The sequence below is a fragment of the Phalacrocorax carbo genome, chromosome 11, assembly GCF_963921805.1.
Source record: "Phalacrocorax carbo chromosome 11, bPhaCar2.1, whole genome shotgun sequence".
Taxonomy (NCBI): domain Eukaryota; kingdom Metazoa; phylum Chordata; class Aves; order Suliformes; family Phalacrocoracidae; genus Phalacrocorax; species Phalacrocorax carbo.
The window spans coordinates 22,210,580-22,233,821 of record NC_087523.1 but is presented as its reverse complement, the minus strand read 5'-3'; the positions used below and the strand labels follow the sequence as shown (position 1 = coordinate 22,233,821).

At 47.7% G+C, this 23,242-nt stretch overlaps 1 protein-coding gene across 1 annotated transcript in view; it reads left to right on the top strand.

The window, feature by feature from the left end:
- The first annotated feature begins 1,351 nt into the window (after positions 1-1,351).
- The window catches only part of LOC104047815 (pre-mRNA 3'-end-processing factor FIP1), a 28,019-nt gene continuing 6,128 nt past the window's right edge, over positions 1,352-23,242 (top strand). Inside the window, exons 1-13 of the mRNA XM_064463428.1 lie at positions 1,352-1,872; positions 2,657-2,696; positions 5,708-5,792; positions 7,062-7,168; positions 8,246-8,304; positions 9,359-9,469; positions 11,913-12,043; positions 12,771-12,895; positions 14,979-15,084; positions 16,734-16,932; positions 18,884-18,910; positions 21,392-21,449; positions 22,018-22,073. Coding sequence (XP_064319498.1) covers positions 1,779-1,872; positions 2,657-2,696; positions 5,708-5,792; positions 7,062-7,168; positions 8,246-8,304; positions 9,359-9,469; positions 11,913-12,043; positions 12,771-12,895; positions 14,979-15,084; positions 16,734-16,932; positions 18,884-18,910; positions 21,392-21,449; positions 22,018-22,073 — 1,198 coding nt within the window. The 5' untranslated portion in view covers positions 1,352-1,778. The remainder of the gene's footprint in view (positions 1,873-2,656; positions 2,697-5,707; positions 5,793-7,061; positions 7,169-8,245; positions 8,305-9,358; positions 9,470-11,912; positions 12,044-12,770; positions 12,896-14,978; positions 15,085-16,733; positions 16,933-18,883; positions 18,911-21,391; positions 21,450-22,017; positions 22,074-23,242) is intronic.

Genomic DNA, 23,242 nt, shown 5'->3' with positions numbered 1-23,242 from the left:
GCTCTTTGTACGAGTGGCAGCGTTCCACCCCTGTGTGAGCTGATCAGAAGCCATTGGTGGTGTACGTCCGGGGGATCTCGGCTCGACTCACACTGTACTTCGGGGGTCCTGTGGAACAGTTGCCCAATTCCTATCCCAGCCGCTACGGTGAGCATTTGTTGAGCATTTCTTTCCAACTGTAGCAGAAAGCAGGGGACAATGAGGAGGAACAGATCCTAGCCACTCTTGAACCACAAAGAGAAAAGACACTGCCAAGGTAACTTAACAGTGTGGTATTTTTTGTCATTGTTGGGTGCATGGAAAAGGCCTTTCTGAATCTCTGTAATTTTTGGTAGTGTTGGATAGTGCTGGAAATCACATTGCTGTAACCTTCCACATAGTACTGATGGAACTAAGACCTTTGAAACTCATGGAGAGTGATACTGATACAGCTGCTCTACAGCAGAAGCTACCAGATGGCTTTGGATTGCAGAAGAATAAGCATCAGGTGCTACATCTTGAGGGTGTAAAATGTGAGACTCACTTCAGAGCTGCAAAGCCAGAAATGGGTTGTGTAAATCCCACCCAAAAAGTACTGAACTCTTTCATAGAGTCGCCAACTGTTAGGTGAATATCACTATAGCAGTAGAACAGCTGCCAAGAACTTATAAACACAAACAGCAGCATTATTTGCCACCAGTCACTTTCAAAAGCCCTTCTGGAAATTGCGCTTGACTCATCGAGCCCTTCGGGGAGCTCCTTGCGGGCAGCCCAGAAGCATCAGGCTGTTTGTGCTCTTTGCTTTCCACGTTGAGCTAATTTCAGTAGCTGAAACTCTCCGGAGTCTCAGTCCTACCGGGCTCCTTGCGAAAGGCTGAAGATTTGATAGTTTAGGAAAGCCTGAATGTGACACCCGCATTGCCAGAGTGTGCTGTTGTAAAATGCAGGCGCTTGGCTCTGCCTGGGAGGCCGTTAAAGGCAGCCTGTGGTGGTTTTGAGCCCTGAAGGGCTGCGGCTGCAGAGCAGCGCACCGGATCTTGTCAGGTTTATGAGGTAAAGATGAAAGACACAGCGATTTTGGGTGTTAGCGACAGCGAGCTCAGTGCGCTTCCCGCGCTGTTGGGCTCTGGGGACAAGGCTCCAGCCTGACTGGGACGTGGACACCTGTTTGTTCGGCTGGCGACCAGCGCCAGCACCTCGCTGCTCCGCCTTGCTGTTCCCCGCCTCGCCGAACGGGGCCGGAGCGCAGCAGCGGCGGCCGCCCGCTCCCGCCGAGCGCCGCCTGAGGGAACGCCGCTCCCGCCCGCCATCCCGCGCTCCCTCCCCTCGGCCGCCGCGCGCCGCTCCGCGCATGCTCGGCGGCGCCCAGGCGCATGCGCTGCCGCCGGCCTGTCCTGCGCCGCGGCGGTCGCCCGGGGCCCGGCGCCTTTTGTGCGGGCGGCGCTACGGCCCGGGGCGGCGGCGGCGGCCTCCGCTCCCTCGCTGCGGGGGTCTCGCCCTCCACTGCGCCTTCCCGCCCCCAGCCCCATCCCCAAACCTCGGGAGCCAAAGAAAGAGCAATGGCGGCCCCTTAGCGAGGCGGCCCCGGCGCGGCCCGGTGGCTGCGGACCTCCCCGCCCCGCGCCGAGCGCAGCGGATGCGCGCCTCGCCTCAGGCCCCGGCGGAAGCCTAGCGCGGCCCCGGCCGCCGCCGCCTCTCCTCCTCCTCCTCCTCCCCGCGGTGGTGCGGGGGCGGGCGGGCAGCTCGGGACCCCCCGCTCCCTTCAGCCCCGCACCCCTCAGCCCCGCGGCGCGGCGGCCATGGCCACCGAGCTGGAGCCGCCGGCGGCTGGCGCCGTGCCGGGCGCGGCGCCGCTGGAGGCGGAGGAGGACGAGGAGCACTGGCTCTACGGGGGTAGGTACCGCCGCCCCCGGGCGCTGCCGGGCCGGGCTTCGGCATCTTCCCCCCCCCCAACACCCCGGTCCCGCCTTACGGGCCGCCCCCGGGCTGGGAGCGGGGCGGGGGGGGGGTGTCCCCACCCGCCCCCGGGGTGCGGGACCTTGGGGGGCCCTCTCCGCCCGGGGGTGGCTGCTTCAGCTGCTGTGGGTTTGGGAGGGGGGTTGGGGGTTATTGTCCTTTGAACAATAACACCGTGGTGCAAAGAGGTTAACGTGATGCTTTGGTACAATTTCGGCTTCCTAATCATCCGGATCTTACTAAGCTGGCTGGTGCAGGTGAACCCCGGGCTGGCAGGGGACCCCGAGGGGGTGCGTGCCTCTAGGAAAACATGTAGGGCTTTCTTTAGTCGTCTTTGTCCTCCTCGTAGACTTTCCAGCTGCATACTTTTATGTTTCTTCTCCCCTGGTGTGATGAAAGTCAATGCAAAGACCTTCACAGCTGGCTTCGTTTCCTTATGCGATGTTTGCCTTCGCTCCTTGTGCTCAGAGGCATTGGGATACGTATTTTGAATTCTGTGTCAGCGGTGCGAGGCTTTGCTCCCGCAGATGGGCTTTGCTTGTTGGTTTGGTTGGGGTTTTTTTTGTAGTTGCTCCATTTCTGGTTGAACTTTGTTGAAAAGAGAACATTGGGGTCATAGTGCTCTGACAGTACTAGGTGATTCTGTAGCTGTGACGTGTTTTGTGCTTAAATTTAGCTTTTTTGCTTTCACTTGAATAATTTTTAATTTTTATTTTTGCAGATGACACCACTGGTAAGCAAGAAGATGGACCAATTTCTGGGTGAGTCCAGAGACTGCTTATCGCTTATAACAATATGTGCTGCAAAGAAGATCAAGCCACGTTAAGCGTAGTGGCGTGAGTGCTTTAGGCTGATGCTGTTGACAGAAACAGCAGCCTATGCTTTTCCTGCCCTGTGGGGCCATCCCCAGCCGCCACGCGTGGGCTGGCACAGCATTTACAGATTTGGAGGGTGGAATGGATCAGTCAACTGATTTGACTCAAAACCAACTTTTAACACCTTTTTTTTTTTCATCCCTCCCTGATTAGTTTTAAATCAGATCTGTTTTCTAGTTTAATTCCCGGGGAAAAATGGTGCCTTGAGGGTTGGCCTGGTGTTGGTAGAAACGTGGCCTGTGCATTAGCCTGGAAAAGCTAAAATCCTTGAGGTTAGGTTAAAATCTTGACACGATCGAACCAACAAATTGTGAGACATCTATGAAGTATGTGGTTTGGGTGACACTTTTAGATAAAAGCGTTTGAGATGACTTGGAGATCAGTTGTGCTTTCTCGGTATGGAAAGCATCGTCTGTCCTTGATCAAAACTCCCCTGTATTTGTAGCACAGTGTGTTTTGCACCAGCAGTTCTTTTTCTCAGCAGAAATATTATCTGTTTGCCATTTTCTAATGTAACATGGTTTTCAGAAGACTTGATCTTCACTGGACCAATGTGCGCTCGGCACCTGCGGAAGCTCAGTTTAATATTTATTGTCCCTTAAGGTCGTTGTGAGTTCAGCATCTGGAATTTCTGAGGTTGTTACGGATACTGTCCTACCTCTGTAGTAAGTATCCTGTGCTTAGGGAATGAGAGAACTTGTTCAAAAACAAGTGTTAGGCAAACTTGGTAAATTGTTACCTAAAAACATCCAGTGAGCTTTGTGAGAAGGAAAAACTTCTAGTTTAGATGATAGAAATTTACAGTTAACTTGCATAAATCTCTTGCTCCATGTCACTTTCATCTGGATGTAATTTTACTTTACAAGCAAGATTAAAAATCTGAATTCCCAGCAACTGTGTCCAATAACGGTGAGATGTGTGAAGGAAAAGTATTAGTGGTTGTGCTAGCTCTCCAGTTTTTTTTTTCTCCCCCTCCCTTCTGGTTTGTTGTTTTTTTTTTTTCTTTACTTTGTTGTACAATAAGAATCTTCCTAAATGAAGAGCTGTGGGGTGTTTAAAGAAAAATTACTCTCTGTTTGCTATGTTGTGGAGGGCTGCAGCTCCAGGGAAGCGTTGCTGGCTTGTCTAGAGTATTCCTCTCTACCCACAAAGCAGAAATCAGCGTAGTGCGGGATGCAATATCCGTTACCAGTCCTTAGCCGAAAGGACGCGTTGAACACCAGCAGTCTGTGCAGGATGCTGTCACGTCAGCGATGCGCAGGATTATGTTGGCTTTCCAGGGAAGTTAAATAGCTGCGACATTTTTTTGCGTGCAGATGATGGCTGTGGACCTGTCAGATTGCTCACTCCTGGGAAGCAAACAGGTTAGGGAGAGACTGTTACTTAGCAAATGTTTACCTGAACTCCGATTCATAAATTTTAATGCACACCCACAGATACTTCATGTGACTTGAAGCCGAAGGTAATACTTATCGCTCTTCCTTGATTCAGTCGTCTTGGATTCTTCAGAAAATTCTGGGGTTGAGGTCAATGCGGCCTGGGTTTGGCAAACAAAGCACGAAAGGTGTTGGAGCCACCTGTGAGGTTTCCTCCGGTGGTCCATCCTTTGGTCCTTACGTAACAGCCTGTGTCTGCAACTTTGAAATACTTCTAGAGGCTGATTTTTCCCTTAGACGTCTTGGCTACTTTTTATAACTTAAAGTGGCTTCGGCTGTCGCCTCAGGAACTTGGCAAAAAGGGGACCTGCGCTGCCTCAGTTAGCTGCTGAACCTGCATCCCTTCTTTTTGATCTCGGCTTGATTGTTGAATTTCTCTGTACGTGGGGCTTTTCTAACGCGGGAGCTTCAGTAACTGCTCAAATTGTTCGTTTGTTCTTTTTTTACGCTCAGTAACTGCTTTCTGAGCTGCGTTAGTGTGATCTTTTGGCTTACTTGTTTGGTGTCTCCTGTCCTGCCGCCTCTGAAATGGCTTTAATCTGACCAGTGTTTGGATTCTGTTAGGTGTGACATGTGTTTCTTTCTGAAGATAGTCTTGTGTATCTTTGTTATCCGACATGGGGTTTTAAATTGATAGCAATATCCCCACAAAGTACTGGTGGAGAATTGGGTTTCCTGGGCCTCGGCTATTCTAGTTGTCTCTTCTGAAAAGCCAGCATTATTCTGAAGTTCTACTAGGTTTTTGCCTATGACATTAGAGAAAAAATGATCTCGCTTTGTATTTTAGTTTTATAACGCTCGGCCTACTCTTTTCTAGCACGTGTATACCAGTTTGACGTTCTTGCTTGGCTAACGCAATAAACAACGTTAACATTTGTACGAACTCTTTAACTGGAGGTAAATCTGAACCTGACCATTGTTGCATTAGGACTAACTTGTAATGAATGCAAAGCTTGGGCAGATAATTATGCCTTTTCTACTTTGAATTTTAACTACTTGTTAATGGAAACTATTTGTAGAAACACTACAATCACTTTTCCCTTAATTTCTATGAGGCAGATGCCCCTGCTGCTTACTCAATATATGCATAATGATTAGCATCCGTAAGGACAAGGTGAAGTTTTGCTTATTATGATCTTATTCCTATCTGTTGTGATTGTGCTGAACCGAAGCTGAAAGCTGTTGTAGCTGCCGCTTCTGTATCGGTGGTGTTTGGCCAGGCAGCCGTGCTGTCTGTCAGGCGCTCTTTGGAAGCGCAAAGCTGATTCTTTCCAACCCAAGCAAAGCCAAGCAAGGATGATTAATTTTTGTTGTACGGTTGAGCTAACTGCCAGCAGAATAAACACACTACATGAATAAAGCCATTATATGAAAGTCACCTGGACGGATGCTTTAGAAGTGTTTATAGGTGAACGTGTAGATTGGGCTTCTCCACTTTCTTTTATCTGTCACATTTACTAGACATGCAGAGTCTTCGCATCCTTTGCAAGATGCTCCTCAGGAGAACCGGCCTGTCAGCAATGAAGACCGAGAGATGTCGCAACACGTATGTGTTCCACTGTAAATGGTAGACGTAGTTATTTTTGTGCTTCTCAATACTCATGGATGAAAAGATGTAAGTGCAGAGATGCTGGTACTGCCTAATATGTTACATTTGCACCGTAGGAGTGTGCTGATAGTCAGCTCCCAATGAATGCTAGGTGCAGCAACGGGCTTCTCTTCTCAGCCTGCCTTGTGTAGGCTTGGTATTGCTTGTGCCTGCTGAAGAGGCAGGTGAGGGCCTCTGATGGCTGCAGTCTGGCAGGAAAAGCAGGACATGATGTTACCTCCAGCTTGATATTTAGCATGACTTCTCGAGGGTCAGTAAAATATGGGAGACGGAGGGATGGAAAGCCCAAAGTGCGAGGAATCAGTTTTGATTCAGGCTCAGGCCTCCTAGAGTGCAATCTAGTGGCTCAGTGCCAAAAGAGTAGGAGAAGGCTTGCCTCTCCACCCCGTCTCCCTCTAGTCTTTTTGATGGGTTTATTTTCTGCCACTGTGGTGTGTTAAGAGGGCTCGTGCAGAGTTCTGACAAACCCATGTGCCATGGAAAAGGAGGGAGGGTTAAGAGCACCTTCGTCATATCCTTTCGTAGCAGCGAGGTGTTAATTCAGCTCATGCATCTTGCAAAACCGTGCTGCTGTGTATCTGGAAGACTTCCTTTGCTTTTGTGCCCCAGCAGTGTTGCTGCACGGAGTGGAATCGGCAGCCGTGAAGTTCTTATGTAAAGTTAAGTGACTTGGGGACCAATTGTGCTAAATAAGCCAAGCCGGGCTCGACCACAGCTTCCTACCACAGAAGTTGTGCTGAGAGAGTATTTGCCCCAAGGTTCTTTGGTGAAGCCTGGTGAATGTATTTTGGTGTTCTTTTATTTGTGATTCCATACTTTCACCATTCACCTCTGAAGGGGATGTGTCAGAAAAGCCCTAGCTCCTTCAGAAAGAGTAGGGCAGAGGGGCTGTGGGACATGATGAAATCTCAGAACTGAGCTAAACCTTCCCCATCTTCAGAAATCTTACCCTGATTCTCAAGTAGGGCCACTTCTTCAAAGGACATGGCAGTTTCTTTGGGGGTCCATTTATGTTGAAGGCTTCCATGGTTTTTTGCCTCCAGAGACAAAGCTTTGTCTCTTGGAGTGCAGTAGGAAGTTATGCCTTTAAATCATTTTTTCTAATAGTCCTTCATCATACAAGCTTTGTAAGATTTGGCTTACTGTCCCGGGGAATTTATCAGTTTTATGTATTAATGAGCTCCTGTGTGCTTTTATTGTTGCTAGGCCCTTCCAAGTGGTGAAGATGATGAAGATGACAGTGACAGCGACAGTGATGATGATGACGTGAAAGTTACTATTGGCAACATTAAAACGGGAGCACCTTCGTACATGTATGTATCGCTGATTACGGTGTCGAGTTTTGATCCAAGGTAGCTCTGGCACCTTGATCGGGATTGAAAGTGGGGATGAGAGCTGATCTGTCTTGTGGGAGACATGGGAGCACTGGCCAGAACACCGGAGCGGGATCAGAGGCTGATGGGCAGCTCTGTCCTGCAATTGCTTGTTGGAGAATCCATCTATAAAATAGGAAAAATAATTTATGGGTCTGTTGTTGGAAAATTAATCAAATAATTACTATGCTTCATCAGGCAAAGTCAAAGGTGGGAAGTTACATTTAACTCCTCATCTGTGAGAACTTCAAGAACCAAAATCCGTATTGATACGAATTTGCATAAGCTGTGAATTTACTGATTTTCAGTTGTCTGATTTTTTTTTCATGGTTCAGAAATGGCGAGGCTGGATTTGCAAACCAGGAAATTATGTCACTGACTTAAAATTCTACCTAATTTGCATTGAATAAAAATAACAACACAGCATTTTTGCTTGCTGCTAGCAGCCTTCCTCTGAAGGAAATTACTTACATGTGCTTTGCAGCATATTCTAATTTTTCCACTTTATGGATAATTTCCTACTTTTGCTGGAGAGGTGGTTTCAGTCTGATGGATTACTCTGAATAGCGACGCTCCATCCGTTAGCAGCTCACTAGATTTTGAAGGCGTCTGTTTTGAAACCTGCTTCTTGTACCTTTCTCTTCTCATTCTGTGGCCTATGCGCAGCTGTGGTTTCCATGTCATTCAGTTCCACTTAAATACTGAGTACGTTCCTGAGCGGAACGGGAACTACCACTCTTTGAAATAACCCTGCCCTTCATGCAAAAGACAAGCCTTGTGTGTCCCGTTGCCGGTCAGTATGTCTGCTGTGTTTCTGTAGGGTTGGAGGAACTTAGGGCAAATGAATCTCACTTTTAAGGTGTTGAGACTTAGTACTGAAAGCCGTAGGGAGGCATGAATAAACCCGAGCAAACTAAGCGTCTTTGAAAGGATGTCAGGGCTTGAATATATCTTGCATGAAAATCTTCAACCAATTGATTTGCTCAAATACCAATGTAGTGATTCTTTTCCATATAGGGGAACTCCTATGAATCTAAACTTAAAAACGGGTAGAGGCTATGGAGCATCTGCTTCAGGTATTGCTGTTATTTTTATCCTTCACCTTCTGCAGTATTTCCCTTACCCGGCGCTGACGGCTGGAGCACCTGCAAATCGTGTTCTCTGGATGGATATAAAATCAGTGCATCTTATTTAAACTGGGAATAGCAAATGCGTTTCCTAAAGATAAGCGCTCCTAGGCCAGCTGAGGGTCCAGGGTGCAATGGAGTGATTTGACTACCCATCACCGAACAAGCTGATTATAATTCTATTTAAACTAGAAGAAAAAACCCCCATTGATTATTTTATAATAAAACCCCAGAATGTTTCTAAACTATACTGTTGCACTGGGGCCAAACATTTTAAACTGCCAGGAGAAGAACTTTAACTCCGTGGTCAGTGTCCTGAGCTACTTGCAGTGTAAGGTACTAAAAGACTCAAGACCGGCGTTTGTTTATCAGCTATGCGTATTTCTGCAGCTGAAACTTTCCCCACCATTCAGTTTAGTTTATACTGTACGTTGAGACTTGGGTTCTGTCCTTCCTCATACGTGAGACTGTCCTTTCATGGGCTTCATCGACTTTCTTCCATTGATTTCTTTATGCAAATGAGTTATCTTCTGATTGAGAAAATAAGAACAAACTCCCCTTGAAGATCCAGATTTTTGCTGACTCCAGTTGCTACACAGTCCACTTAAGACTGCTCCTGAAAAAAGTCTCTTGTTTGTTAGGAGAAAATGTGTGGATCTTGGGAGGGAAAAGTAAATATTCTGCCTGGGGAGAAAAATTAATTCTTTTTCATTTGGGGTAGATTTCATGCATGCTCTAATAATTTACTCCATTTGTCTCCAGTACCAGTCTGGGTTGAATTTGCTTCTCTGCTGTTCCACTGCAAGTGCTGGTTGGCTGGCTATTTATTTATAGAGTCACTGAAGTAATTTTTATTAAAAACTTGATTGTGGTTACCTACGTGCTGCAAAGCCAGCAGTGAATTCACAGTAGAGCTTTATTTTTGACTGGAGTAATTTGCTCAGCAAATGAGTGGATTAAAGGCATTGCATTAAAAGTGGTAACGGTTTCTCTCTTTCCAAAGCCAAGTTGCAGCCCAAAGGTATTGACTTAGATGCCGCAGGGAATATAAATGGATTGCCTGTTATAGAAGTGGATTTAGATTCATTTGAAGACAAACCATGGAGGAAACCAGGTGGGGGCTCACAGTTTCTTGTGGTAAATATTTTCTGCAGTTTCAGTTGTCTCTCTTTAATTTCACATGTAATTTCTGTCCATTTATTGCTGCCAGGGAACAGGGAAGTCGGAATAATGGGCATTGCTCAGCCTCTGATGCCTGTCCAGGCAATCGGTGACATTTACTGATTGATCGAGCCATGCTTCTACCTAAAATTGGGTTGTGTTTATTCTATTAATTTAACTTCCCTAAAGGGAACAACTGGTTTCTTTAATGTTCTGTTTTATTAATTCCCTAGTTCCAGAAAACACTGCACCGAGACCAATACGATAAAGTTTGTTGGCCTCAAAGTCAGTTGAGTATGAGGAAGATTGGGCTGTTGACGAGGCGTGGTCTCCCCTTCACGTGCAGCAGCTTGCTTATTCCATCCCACCGTGGGGCTCAGAGCCACCCCACGCGCCCTTCTCGTTTGAGTCCTGGGGAAAAGTGCACCTGGCAGAGGGCAGCGATGGTGGGACTTGCCATGTGAGCACATGCTGTGATAGGAAAGCTGTCCTGTGTCGAGTTCTCCCACTGCAAACAGCTGAATTAAAGGAAGGAAAACAGTGTCTACCCTGACAAGAAAGGCTAGGATTTTTCTTTTAGAAAAGCTGCATTGCCTAATTCTTTGCTAAGTTCTGCCCCTAGGTGCAAAACTGAGCCATGCCCCCTTTTTTCTTCTGGACAATATTATCTAGGCTGTGTCCAGACAAACAGTACTTTGCACAGCAGGTTTTACTGTGTTCTCTTTTGTCTTCCTGATTAGTATTAGGGAGATTTCTACTCAGAAGCAACTCTTGTATGACAGCTGTAGGATGCTACAAATAAACATCTGTTTTTCATCTGAATTTGATACAAAAGTAAATGAAGGAACCAGAGATCCAAATTTTTGCTGTGCTATTCTCATAAAACGTGCTGTGATGAAATGTTAACCGAAGCAAAAAATGCACTCGCCTCTTCTCAGAAACAATTCCAGTCCCTGCCAGCCCCTGTATTTTATTTATCTTTCAGAAATAGTGCTAAGCTAAGTAAGTAGTGTTTTTATAAAGTTCTGTGGTGTGTTTTCAGTACCTCTTGCCCACCTGAAACGAAGGGCATCGGAGTACACGACGGTGCTGGTCATTATATCAACACGTCACAGTATCAAACCAGCACTAAAGCACTCTGTGATGAATCGTAGCTAGTACAGACATAACAGAAAACATAGCCTTTCTTCTGCAGGGGATTTCCCATCGATTGTGAAGTGAGAAAGAGGGGGCTAGGAAGAAAATAAGTTAGAAGGAAAACAATGAAGTTCAGAGATAAAGTGTGGAAATCATTGTGGTCTTGCTGACATTCCTGGAGCAAAGTGAAGCCAGCTAGCCTTAAAACGGTGTTGAAGTACCAGTAGAGGGAAGATGTCTGCAGAGGTGTGGCCTGTAAGTTTATTTTAGATGGCAAGTAGCGTGTTACTCAACAGCCTTTCAGGTTTATATCCTTTACAGTTAAATCTTCAGCAAGTTGGTGTCTCTTTAAGTGAGGGAGAGGAGGAAGAAATGTGGTGTGGAAGAACTGATAAAGGGCTGAAATATAGGCTGATAAAATAGATATGTAAATGTCATGTTGCTGAGTCTGTGTTGGTAAAATTTGCATATTTGGGTGATACAACAGGAAGAGCGGCCTACCTAAAAGATAAACTTAAGCCTTGCTGTGTAGATCCAAGCTCAGCACGGTCGAAGTGTTTTGCTTAGCCCTTAAGTAGCAGCTCCTTGGTCTAGAATTGGTCTGTCTAGGAATTCCTTCGTGAGGGGGATGTTTGAGGGACACCTCCGCAGGGCTGGGAGATGCTTTGCGGCGCTTCCTGCTGTGAGGTGCGCCTTACAGAGCTGGCTGCAGCCAGGTTTGTCCCGCTGCATCTGCGTTTTCTTGGCAAGCGGTTTGTGGCCACCTCTGTTACTCAGAAGTGCTCGTGCTGAATTGGCACATTTCACAGAAGACTGTCCAAGTAAGATACCAATCTGGGAAGGCTATAGTTAGGATCATGGCTGAACTGCAAGTACTTGTGTAGTCTGAGACCCATCAGTAAAAAACTTCTGCTTCAGCCCTGTTTCACGGAACGGGTGAGTCCCAGAATCTCCTCTCAAAAGAGCAAAGGCAGTGATGGTCAGGAGCGGAACAGCTTGGCTCGGCTTTGCCAAGAAGACGGTCCTGTGGCACCCTCCCGTTTTTGTGGCGGTAGCTGGAACCGTCGTTCCTGTGCACTCCCCAGCACTCAACTCAATTGGACAGTTGCAAGAAACCAGCCTGACAGAAGGCAATGGAGAGTAAGCTGCGCTCTCTAGAAGACTTTTGTTTTCTTAACTCTTCATTTAAGCAATTAAAGGACAATTTGAGAATGCAAGTCTGCTAGAATCCCTATGTTAACTTCTACTCCCTTTGTCAGGTGCTGACCTTTCTGATTACTTTAATTATGGATTCAATGAAGAAACATGGAAAGCTTATTGTGAAAAGCAGCGACGGCTTCAGCTTGGGCTGGATCCTGCTCCTCCCATCAGCACTGAAAACAAGATCACGGTAGGTGACGTGTTATTCCTGCATATGACTACAATAAACATGGGTCTTGTTTTTGTAATCACAGAGGTGAGAGCATAAGAGGAGATACCTTAACGCCTCACTGTTCTGTGTTCCTTTCAGTGCTGAGAAATACAAAAATGTATCTTTAAAGATTAAACCTCTCTGCTAAAAATCTTTTCTCTATAGAACGAACAGTTCCAGCTGCCTGGCAGGTTGGAACCACTACAGTAGCAAGAGCTGAGTGAATTCCCAGTTGACCTTGAGGCTGCCCAGCTGTAGGGATGTCTGGTTGGAAGCTCCTGTGGATGTGAGGGGTGTGGAGAAGGGAGCTGGGCATCCGTGGCTGTTTTGCTTGTTGCAGTTGTGTGGCTGCCTTTTGTGTTTGGAGGCTGCTTTGGCCATTGGCCTGTGCAGAAGTCATCAGGTGGCCAACAGCTGCTCATCAGAACTTCAGCCAAAGGGTCAATGCAGCTACATGGAAAAGGATGTGAGATTATTAAGCTTTTGGACCTCTAATGGGAGACGGTGGACAGCAGGCTGAGGCTGGAATAGCCAGCTAGCTTACAGAAACGTCTGCCACCTGGACTGAAGAACAGGTTGCTTGTTTGCGAGAGCCCTGTGATTGTTCCTCAAGGGAGCCCTTTTCCTTTGCTGAGGGTTAATCTCTGACGCTACATTCAGGTGAAAGTAAGGGCATTAAACCTCTGTTTTATATTGCCTTTGATAGGTTCAGCAAGGAAGAACAGGAAATGCTGAAAAAGAAGTGGAAAACAACATCATCAAAACAGAATTCAAAACAGACTTCTTGGCTCTGGTGGGAGGACGCATGAAGGCTGGGCCTCCTCCAAATAGGTAGGAGACGATGCGGACCTAAAGCCTGGGCGCACTGTGTTCTTCACGGGGGTGGGTAGGATCCACCTGGCCATATCTGAACCTTCTCAAGCCTGAAACAGAAGTTTTAAATTTTACAGGAAGCTGCTCTGGTCACTCATTAACTATTGCCTTCAGCAGTGCTCTCCTGGGGGTTGTGCAGCCCCTACCTACCCGTTTACCTCTCCTTGGTGATATCCTCAGTTACGCACAGGGCGGGAAGCCTGGATCCCAGCGGAAGGGACCCATCTCTGAGAGTAGAAAAACCAAGGCAAATACCTCAGCTTTGAGGGCTTGCGTGTTGCTGGCTCCTTGTGCTTACTTGGCTTATTCTTACTCCCATGATGTTTATCTTTGCCTCCTGAAGTGGAAGTGGATTACGTGTTTGGCAGCTGATAAGAGGAGCTATTGGTTTCTGAAGCTGTACGCTGCGCTGCTTGATGCGTGCTGATGAGGTAGTTTCTCCAATGAGAGGGACGACCCACAAGGCTGGACAAAGCGAAACACTTGAGTCATTTTGATTGGCAGCCTCTGCTGAGAAACAGCTTTGACCTTATGAGGTTGATGGGTTTTTTTTTTATCAAAAACTTCAGAAAAACAAAGCTATGAAGAAGAGTCAGAGCTCTGGGCTTTGGGGGTTTCTATTGCTTTGTTCACATTACAGCTTTTGCATGCCTGTCTTGCAGAAATCAGTCTTGCATTCCAACTTTCCCCTTTGTCCGAGAGAGAACCAGCTGTATGCTTCAAGCATAAGCTTTAAGGCTTTACTCAGACTGTTTGCATTTAAGCGCTTTGGCACTTCCGTCCCCCTTCGCAGTGCCATTGAATCAGTCAGGTTTGTCTCCAGCTGCCACACGTATCTCCGGAGATTTTCAAAAATCGACACTATTGCAAAATGAGCTGATGCCATTGCGACTATCCAGCATTTCAGTCCATTTTAACTTGCAGTCTGGGTTTGAAGTGCTGACGCACGAGGCTCTGTTCCTGCAGCAGAGCTGTTGGTCAGGACCAGAACGAGTCAAACACTGCAGCAGCATCAAAACTGTGGGCTTAGCAATGAGTTGAGTTTGGGGTTTTTTGGGGTTTGCTTTGTTGGGGATTTTTAACTTAAAGTGAGCAGATTTTGCTGAGAAAACTTTATCTCGCCAACTAGCCAGGATTTTACCGAAATTTCCTACTGAGATAGAAAATTCTGCTGTCTAACTTGGAAGAGTGCTGACATTTTTCTGTCCCAACGGCAGGAAAACGTGTCTAAGGCCGCACTTACACAAATCAATTGTTGCATGAATATAGGGTGAGGGGTTCTTAAACTTCAGTTGCGGGTGCTTCTCTCTCTCACAAACCTTTACTTGTGGTGACGTTACAATGAGCTCTCACAAAAATGTTCTTCCCCCAGGTGTGGCCTGGATGTGGAGATAAAAGAACATGGAAAATTGTAGGTTCCGTGGCTGATCTCCACTAGTGCATGGACGGCCCTGTTTCTTGGCTACATGAATATACTGCTGTTCAAGGATCTAGCCTTGATTTCATTGAAGGCAGCAGCAAAACTTGTGACTGTACTAGAAACAGGGTAGACCCCAGGGAGGTGGGCTAGAAAGCGTCTGAGAATCTGATTTGTAAATAACTTTAGTGGCATCAGCAACGCCTGGAAGATTGGACAGAGAGCAGGAAAAATCTGGGCTGATAATGTTAAAGGCTTCTCCCGATAAATATTCTCTACTTTCACTGAGCCTGATCTGGGAATGATTATTCAAATCTGGAGAGTGAGTAAAGGGTTTCAGCTCTGAACCAGAGCGCGCCACCCGTGTTAGCACACCCGTATGTGGCAATTCTTTGGATCGCGTTTCTAGGTGTCGAGAGAGGCCTCGCTCAGCCCTGCAAGCAGAGCCGAAATTGCTCCAAAGGGAAAAAGGACGCCTCGTGCACCTCCTGTCCAATCTGAGTGCTGCCTCTGGGGATTTTTCCCTGGTGGGAAAGATCGTATGAGATGGGTCTGTCTAATAGTGGGGAAAACTGCTCCTTCTAATGCCTTTGAGCCTAAAAAGATGCATCTGCTTTGTACCAGGAAGCTGGGTGGGACAATCGATGTGATCGGTGGCCAGGCAGGCACGATTAGGAGAGTAGAAGGAAGACGTCGTGATAAGCACGCCTCTGAAGAAAACCCAATTCAGGTAAAGGTTTTGTGCCATCTTGACAAATTTCTGATGTTTATTGCACCTCTAGTGAACCCTGAGCAAATGCCTGTGCGTTCCTGACCTCCCACGTCACTGCTTCTGTCTGCGAAGCAGTAGGTAGAGTGTCAGCCCTGTCAGGGGACGCGCATGTATCATTGCCTTCTGCAGGTTGAATTATCTTCTGTGTTAAAAGCTTTATCTTGCTAGGAGCTAGGGATTGTCCTTTAGAGACTAGCCTTCCTACCTGAATGCTAAGGCCTAACTTCCTTTTCTCCTCAGCTCTCCCAAGGTATTCCTCAGGGTGCGTAGCTGGGAGGCTTTTAGGTGGAGTATTCCCTTCCCCTCCGCTGTCGGGCTGGAGTCTCCAGTTCTGCAGCAGAGGGCTTCTACCTGGGGCTTGTGTTCCTTTTTACTTTGAAGGAACATTTAGTCTAAGCGTTGTTAGATGCAGCCTACACTTCAGACTGAGGGTGGGCCTGTGTTACTGGACCTTGTCCCATATAAGAAATAAAAGCCTGGCGTGTAGAACTGGACTCAGTTCTGATCTTGCACGTCCAGTGGATGACTATAATGTTCTGGTTGGCTTCTAGGCAGGAAGGCACGATGTGTGGGGTTTGTGGACTACCTGCCAAGAACCCTTCTCTTAACCACCTTCCTCCTACCAACCACTCCTAAGTCACCAGAAACGCCCCAATCCGGAACCTTTCCCCTGTCTAGATGCAATTCCTGGGTTTGCTTTCACATCGTTTTGGGGTCTGTTTATTTTTTTAGTGGTGTTTTCCAAATTTTGTCAACAATGGCCCACAAAAGAGTTTGCCTGAGAGAAAAAATTTTCTGGGAAATGGTGGTTGTTCCTCCCATGTACAAGCATGGATACATGCATTTCCAGGTCATTCTGGTATCTCTGCATATTGATCGTTCCTTCAGCAGCAGTGGGTGTGTGACCTGCTCTTGTGAGACAGATGTCAGTCCAGTCGTCTTTGAGCGACATAGGCACGATCTGCAGGAGTATTTGGCCTCTTGCTGCCCACAGGAAAGAAAAATTGGGTTTTAAAAAAAAAAAAAGGGAAGTGCTACTGCGTCACCCTCAAATATGGCAGCTTTTAATCTGAAGCCTGTATCGGTGGCAGTTCCTGTGAACAAAAGGTGTTCGTAACACTGAAGCGTCAACTGTCTCGCACGGTTGGGTGTACAGCTAAAATCTGGGCTCACCGCTGTTCTGCGTAAGAAAAGATACCTTGCTAAGTGTATTGATTGCTCTGATCAACCTTCCTTCCTCTCCAAAAGATGTTATCGCCTGGGTATAGCATGGCCTGGTCTTCCCAGGTATCACTGTTGTGGTGTAGCCTGGCTGGCAGCCGAACACCGCGCAGCCGTTCGCTCGCTCCGCTCCCCGCCAGTGGGATGGCGGAGAGAACTGGGGGGGGAAAGCGAAATTCATGGGTAGGGATAAAGACAGTGTGATAGGACAGAAAAGGAAGGGAAAAGAATAAAAATAGTAACAAAGAATATACAAAATACATTCTAATAATATACAAAATGCTGCCTGTTTTGGTGCAGTGCTCCCTTTATGCCAGCTCAGTGAGGTCCTCGCTGCAGGAGCAAAGAGATTAAAATGCTCTTTTCTCATTCATCTGCCCTCTAAGGTCCTTGGAGACCACGGAAGTAAGCCACAACCCCCCCAGCAGCCCCAGCAGCCGTCACAGCCCCAACAGCCACCTCAGCAGCAGCCATTTGCACCACCAGCAGGCCCACCGCCTCCCCCGCTCGCTGGGCCACCTCCACCACACTTCCTCCACCCTCCTCCACCAGTTACTTCTGTTCCACCTCCCCTGCATCCTCCAGGTACGTATTCACCCAGCAATGTGTGGCCGTCTGAGGCTGCAAGGTAGGACGTGCCGGGCTTGGAGCAAATCAAAGATGTAATTGTTAAATGCTGTGGGACAGTCGAGCAATCAGGTAGCGGGTCCTTAGGCCTGGGCAACCTTTGGTCAGTCTCTCCATCAGCATGTTTTAATATGTGCCCTTCAATGCTTAAAAAATGGCAGCTGTTCCTCGGAAAAAAACTCTTGCTTTTGTTTCCGTGAGAGTGCCTTTGGGTGCTACTGGTCAATTTGCTTTATTGATAAATGTGAAGAAATGGGTTCCTGCTTCTCTGTGGAGGAAGCTAAGGACATGAGAATTGCTGCCCTGAGTCAGATCAGCAGGCGGTTTAGTTCAGGATCCTGTCTGGCCATGACTGATTCCAACTTTCCTCCTAATCCAGGTCAGTTCTTGTTTGGTTTATGCCTTGAAATACCAAGATTTGTATCTTTGTTTGTTTCTGTGCATTTTGTTGTACCAGCTGCCACTGCAGGATGATTCTTACTGCTCCTTGAAGAGTCTAAGCGCCCAGAGCAGACATTAGAGCAGTGCTGCATTTTAAAAGCAAAATATAAATAATATAAATGAGGTCTCTACTGTGGGTTTCTAGCCAGTTGGATGTGGTCCATCCTCAGCCTTGGCCAGTTTGTGTGCTCTTCTCAATAACCAGGTGGGTTTGTATTGTGCTGAGAGCACTTGGCGCTTGAGAAGACGCTGCAAGATACGTCCTGTGTCTGCAGGGATGCCCTTCGCCTCTGTAGTTACAGAGTCCGGAAACCTACTGAGATAGCAGAAGGAGAATTTCTGGGTTTCTTCTGCTTTGTTGCCCTGACCACCATGGTACAGAACAGTTCCGCTGCGTCCTCTGTGCACGTAATAACTCAGTTTCTACAAAGTTTGTTAATGCATCTGCAACGCAGAGGCTGGTAGCGCTCTGTCTGGGCACCAGGCAAAATAGGGCAATACTGGTGGAAAGAACAAAGAATTTTGTGACCAAAAAAAGCCAAATAAGCGTACACCTGCGCCGCTTTCCAGGGGGTGCAGGGCCCTTTTTCTGTTGACCCTTTTCAGCGCAAGTTTACAGACACACCGGCCATGGCCTAAGACACACATTTCTGCCCTCACCTCCTACTAAGCCTGCGCATCTTCTGATCCAGCCTGAGTCGTGTCTGCGCCCCGGTTGCTTCTGGCTTAAACAGTGCATCGAGGCTGAAGTGAAGGCCGCGGTCAGGGCTTTCCCGGGTCCCGCAGGCAGCGGCCAGGCTTCTGCGCAGCCACCAGGAGCACATCGTGCAGTAACTCCTCTATTCTGCACTGGCTCCACAGACAGAAGATACAGAATAAAAAATAGGATTAAGACTTTTAACCTGAGGAGGATTGCTACTGCAGTACTCGCTGGCAGACCACGGTAGCTTTTCCTACTGCCTTTCCCTAAAATGACTGGCAAAATCAAGATAAATCATTCACTCATTCTGTTGGCTGTTGACCAGAGTGATGTCAGTATGCAGTTATGATTGACCTCCTTAAAACAAAGGTGTTTTTTTTTTAAAAAAACCAAACAAACAAACAAAAACCACCAACAACAAACAAGCAGGAGGACTCGCTGGTCTCTGCAGCAGGTTCTCCTCTCAGCTCCTTCAGCTGTTCTGAAGACCAAATCAGTTGGTTTTGTGTCGAAACTTGGAAAAAAGGAATTCTCCAGTGTAAGAGAGCAGCAACATTTAAAATTATGATCTACAGGTAAAGAGGTCATCATTTGGGAAAATGCTGCAGTTTGTAGGCTAGTTGCTGCTTAATAGCACCAATATTTGCTGGTCTGTTTGCTCAAATATGTGACAGTTATTCAAAATAACGCTTTTAGGTTTAGCTTCAGGTACAGAGAAAACACGCTCTACCTTTTGCCCTGACTTGTTGTGCTTGCTTGTTTCCACAGGTCTGCCACCACCCGGTCCCATCCCAGGTAGGTGTTACCTTGCTCTAACTGACAGCGGGGACTGAGCTCACAGATAGCCCCGTCCCCGAACGTTTGGATCGAGTAACACGAGAGAGGGTGACACCAAGGCCCATTTCAGTGTATGGGTAATTTAAGGCTAACGAACTCCAACGCAGCGTTGAACTTATCTCATATTCTGGGTCTAAATAATAATCCGTGGGGCTTCTTAATACTATGTTGTTTGGTCTCTGAAGACCAATCTGGAAAGTGCCATGGAGAGCTTCAGACGGCAAAAGCCACTTAGTTAGGTTTTAAATGGTTTAGTTCTTGTTACGGCATCGGCACAGCAAAAGTCTGAGTGATAAATTGGAGCTTTGTGTAGGAATTTGGAGCGTGAGACTGAGCAGAACAAATGCCTTTTCCATCAGAAGCCTTTGCTCCCTGGTGCGCAGTAGGGGTGATGAATACCAGTACAGAAATGTAACAGCCAGTCTTGTGCGTAAGTGAAGAACCCCACTAATTCAGAGCTACTGTAAAACTGAGTTTCCTCTAGCTGTAATTTTTTTTTTCTTCCTCTGGAAATTTTGGCTGGTCCAGGGAAAACAAATTCAGCTCTTTGGTACAGCAGAGCATTTGGAGCAATAGTTCTGACCTGATGCCGTACACCTGAAAATGCAAGGCGGACGGTGGCCGCCTGTATACGTGGTCGGGCCGCTGCCTCGGATTTCATTCATGTACTTGCAAAAGGTCTGCACCTAAAGCACTTTGGACTTGATGTACTTGTCCTCACTGTATGTCAGACACGTTGGACTCGATTCGCAGCTTTGGTGTCCGTGCTTTTGTATTCCTACTCTGCCCTGGGCTTCCCAGATGGAAATACAGAAAACCTACGCTAGCTGGGCCGTCCCTCAGACTGAGAAAATTCCTGTGTTTGTTAAAATGTCAGTTTTCATACTCCTCCCGATGTACAATAATATTGCAGAGCTGGTTTTCACGGTTGTACCAGAAGGAACCTGTTCTCATAGTAAGCTTGGGTTTAGAAGAACTATAGTGTAGTGAAGCTGGATGCAAACTGGTCTTGATGGTAGACGTTGCAGGGTGCAGTTGCTAGTCAAGTGCATTTAGATTGCAGCTGTTAGGGAGGAGCAAGGTGGATGATATGACCAGGCTGTTGCAATGATCTTCCACTTTGGGTAACTGGGTTGGAGAGGGAGATGAGGGAGAATACCTGCTAATGGCGATGGTGATGATGATCCACCACCAGTAGAGTTGGGTGCTTGTAACAGTGGTACTTTGAAGTACTTGCGCTTGGTGAGCAAGTGTGATTGAAACGCTCCAGGCACTGCATTTTATTGGAAGGTGTTAGGAAAAGGAGGGGGAAAAAAGCATCCAAGAGTGAGACGTGTCCCCCAACTTGTTTGCAGCATCGATCTCCATCTGCTCAGCTGGAGACTTCAGGCTCCCTCTTTTTGCAGTGAGGCGCTCCTAGGGAGGGGCTCTCCTGACCCGTTTGTCCCACGGTCCCATTGACTGGGCTGGCTCACTGCTGCCTTGAAAAGGAACCTGGAGCCACTGGCTTCAGCATGAACGACCGCAGTTAGTCAGATGATTGCTGTCCTTCGTATCAGTACAGTTTGCTCCTTTTCTTTTTAATTTAATAGTAAACAGAGGAGTTTTTATGCAAAGCCAAGCCAATGGGCGCTTAGTCTGTTCTTGTTGGCATTGGTAACTGCCTGTAGAAATAATGGTTGCTTACGGTTATGGCTACAAGTTTAAGAAGGTCCATTAAGAGCAGTCAGCACGTCCTCCTCACTTTCACATTGGTCAAGGTTGAGGACTTTGGCTTCCGAGGCTTATGTCGCTTCTGGAAGTGGCCTTCACAACCTTCTGCTTAATCCTCCTTTCTTGAAGACGCTGCTTTGTGATTTTGTGTAATAACTCTTCATGTGTTGGACATTGGGCCCATTTTTAAAGTCTCAGACCTTTCAGACAACTCTCTGCATTGTTGGTGCTGTGTCTTCTCATGATTTTTAAACGTGTATGTGCTCAGAAAACTGGCTGTCTTTAAAATCAAACCAAAGCAGGTGACTTCTACGTTACGTTACGTGCTTTGTAAGAGACAGTTAATCATTTTGATCAACGGAGCAATAAAACCTTTGAGGTAGTTGCCACATGTCTGCATCCCAAGAACCAGACTTTTCTGTCTTCCACAGGCCTGTGAGGGTTAGTGTTTACTCCTTAATAAATTTTACCTTTAAGATGAATAAGGCAAAACAGAAGGTAGCTCTTCCGTTGTTTTTCTTTCCATACCCCTGCAGAGCTAACACAGCTGTAGGGTTTTAATTTTGGTAGGAGGTACAACCCCAAAGGAAAATTGTTCCATTTCAAAAGGGCCTTTTTTAGAGCAAAAAGATGCTCTAACTGCTTTTAACTGTAAGGGGGAATGAGGTCTTGTTCCCTCGTGGCGAGCTGTGAGATCTTTGTGGTGACTTATGCTTCTGTGTCTAGGGTTGTTCCCGCCTCCTCTGGCACCTCCACCAGCTCTCCTCATTCCAACCTTGGATGGGTAAGGCCGCACCCGGGCTGAGCCGTCGGTACAGCTCCTCCGTAGCGGGGGACAGTGGAGGATTGGTCTAAAATGTGTCCTAGTAATTCTTCGTCTGGCTGTGGTCTGGGGTGGGGGGTGGGAGCAGAGTCCATAGGGAATCCTTGGGGCACTTAACCTTGATTTGGCGTGTTCAAGGCACCAGGAGGAGGCAGTAAAATCTGGGCATGTGCTTAGGGCTAGTGCGGGGTAGTTGATAGCATGTGGTGATTCTCCAGGCGTTTGTAGTTCTATAAAGATTTTCCAGGTACTTTGTAAGTGCCGGTTATTTCCCCGGAGGCCCGCCTGATTTACAGAAGGGAGGGGTAAAGCAGGGCAAGCAATTCCAGCAGTGGCAAAGCAGCAGCACCTGTACGCGTTTCTGACAGTTTGCAGTGGAAAATGAAACAGATTCACTGAACCCACGGGTTTCCCATGAGGATATTCCACAGACCTTCAGGGAAAAAAAGCGGGTAAACTTGCAGCACAGACTTAGCTGCTGCAGGGGGTCACTGGTGTTAGTAACGTGCATCCTTTTCTCTCTCCAAAGCCAGCCAGCCAGCTACAATAATCGGCAGCCTCCTCCGTTTGGCTACAACTCTGCAGGTGAGCACTGAAGATAACGAACAGTCAAACTGCTTATATCTCTCTTCTTTGCTATCTGGAAAGTTTAAGCCTTTCTTAAGCTGATGGACATCATGGTTGCTTTAACTTTAGGGTCTCACTTGTGCCCCAGACTATCCCAATCACTCGAAACACGCCCTGAGTTTGACCACACTGTGAGGTCTTTGGAAAACTGGATGTTTTGCGGCAACAGTGAATGCAATTTTGTAGATGAGCGCTAAGCCTGATCGCTGTTGTCACTGCAGATACCCAGCGACAGCGCAGCTTCCCCATGTGCCTCAGCAACGTGTTCTTGTGCCTGTTTGCATGCACGCTCACTCGCACTCTTCCTTCCAACCCCCTACCCCTGCCCAGGGACAAGGTAACCACTTTAGCGTCTCCCTCGCCTACAGGCACGTGCAGGCATCTGTCTCCTTTTGTTTTGTAATGGAAGAGGCCGTGCCAGAATTCCAGCAGGTTTCCTTCCCTGGTGCAGCCCTGCCAGCCATGCCCTGTTCGCTCCCGTTTCCTGAGCGACCGGCGCTTGGAGCGGCAGCGCCTCCTCGCTCTGCTGAATGGGCAGGATCGCAGGCAGCACCACGCTGCCTCCTCTGCAGGAGGTGGTTGGAGGAGTGGGCAGTGTGAGGCCTTCCTGAGGTGTAACAGGAGCCCCCAGTGCTATCCTGTGTGCAGCTTTTGAGCAGCTGGTACTGCTCTGGGATGTGACCCCGCTGGTCCAGCTCAGCAGGCCCCGGCAGACCAGCATTGGGCTGGGGATGCGCTGGTGGCTCTGGGCTCATCAGGTGGCATCCTTTGTTAGCAGCTGGTGCCCCCAGGCTCCAGCCTTAGGCAAGAAGGGACCCAGTGACAAGTGAGACCTTGCCAGGATGGCCAAGGGCCTGGGCCTAGCTCAACTCAGCTGGCTCAGTGGTGGGAGAGGGGTGCCTCAGCACTGGGGGTGCCCCAACTCTCTAAGCCAGGATGTCTGGGAGGGATGGACTGAATCCTCAGTGCAGACCTTATAGCATGCCCTATAGCGGGGCCTGTAGGGAGCAGGAGCTGGGGGAGCACATAGCCCTTGCAGTAAAGTGCTGTGAAAGGGGCTGGGGAGGTTCTGCAAGAATCTGCAAGAGTCTTGTCTTGTGTCTTCCTCGGGGAAGAGGTGTTCACAC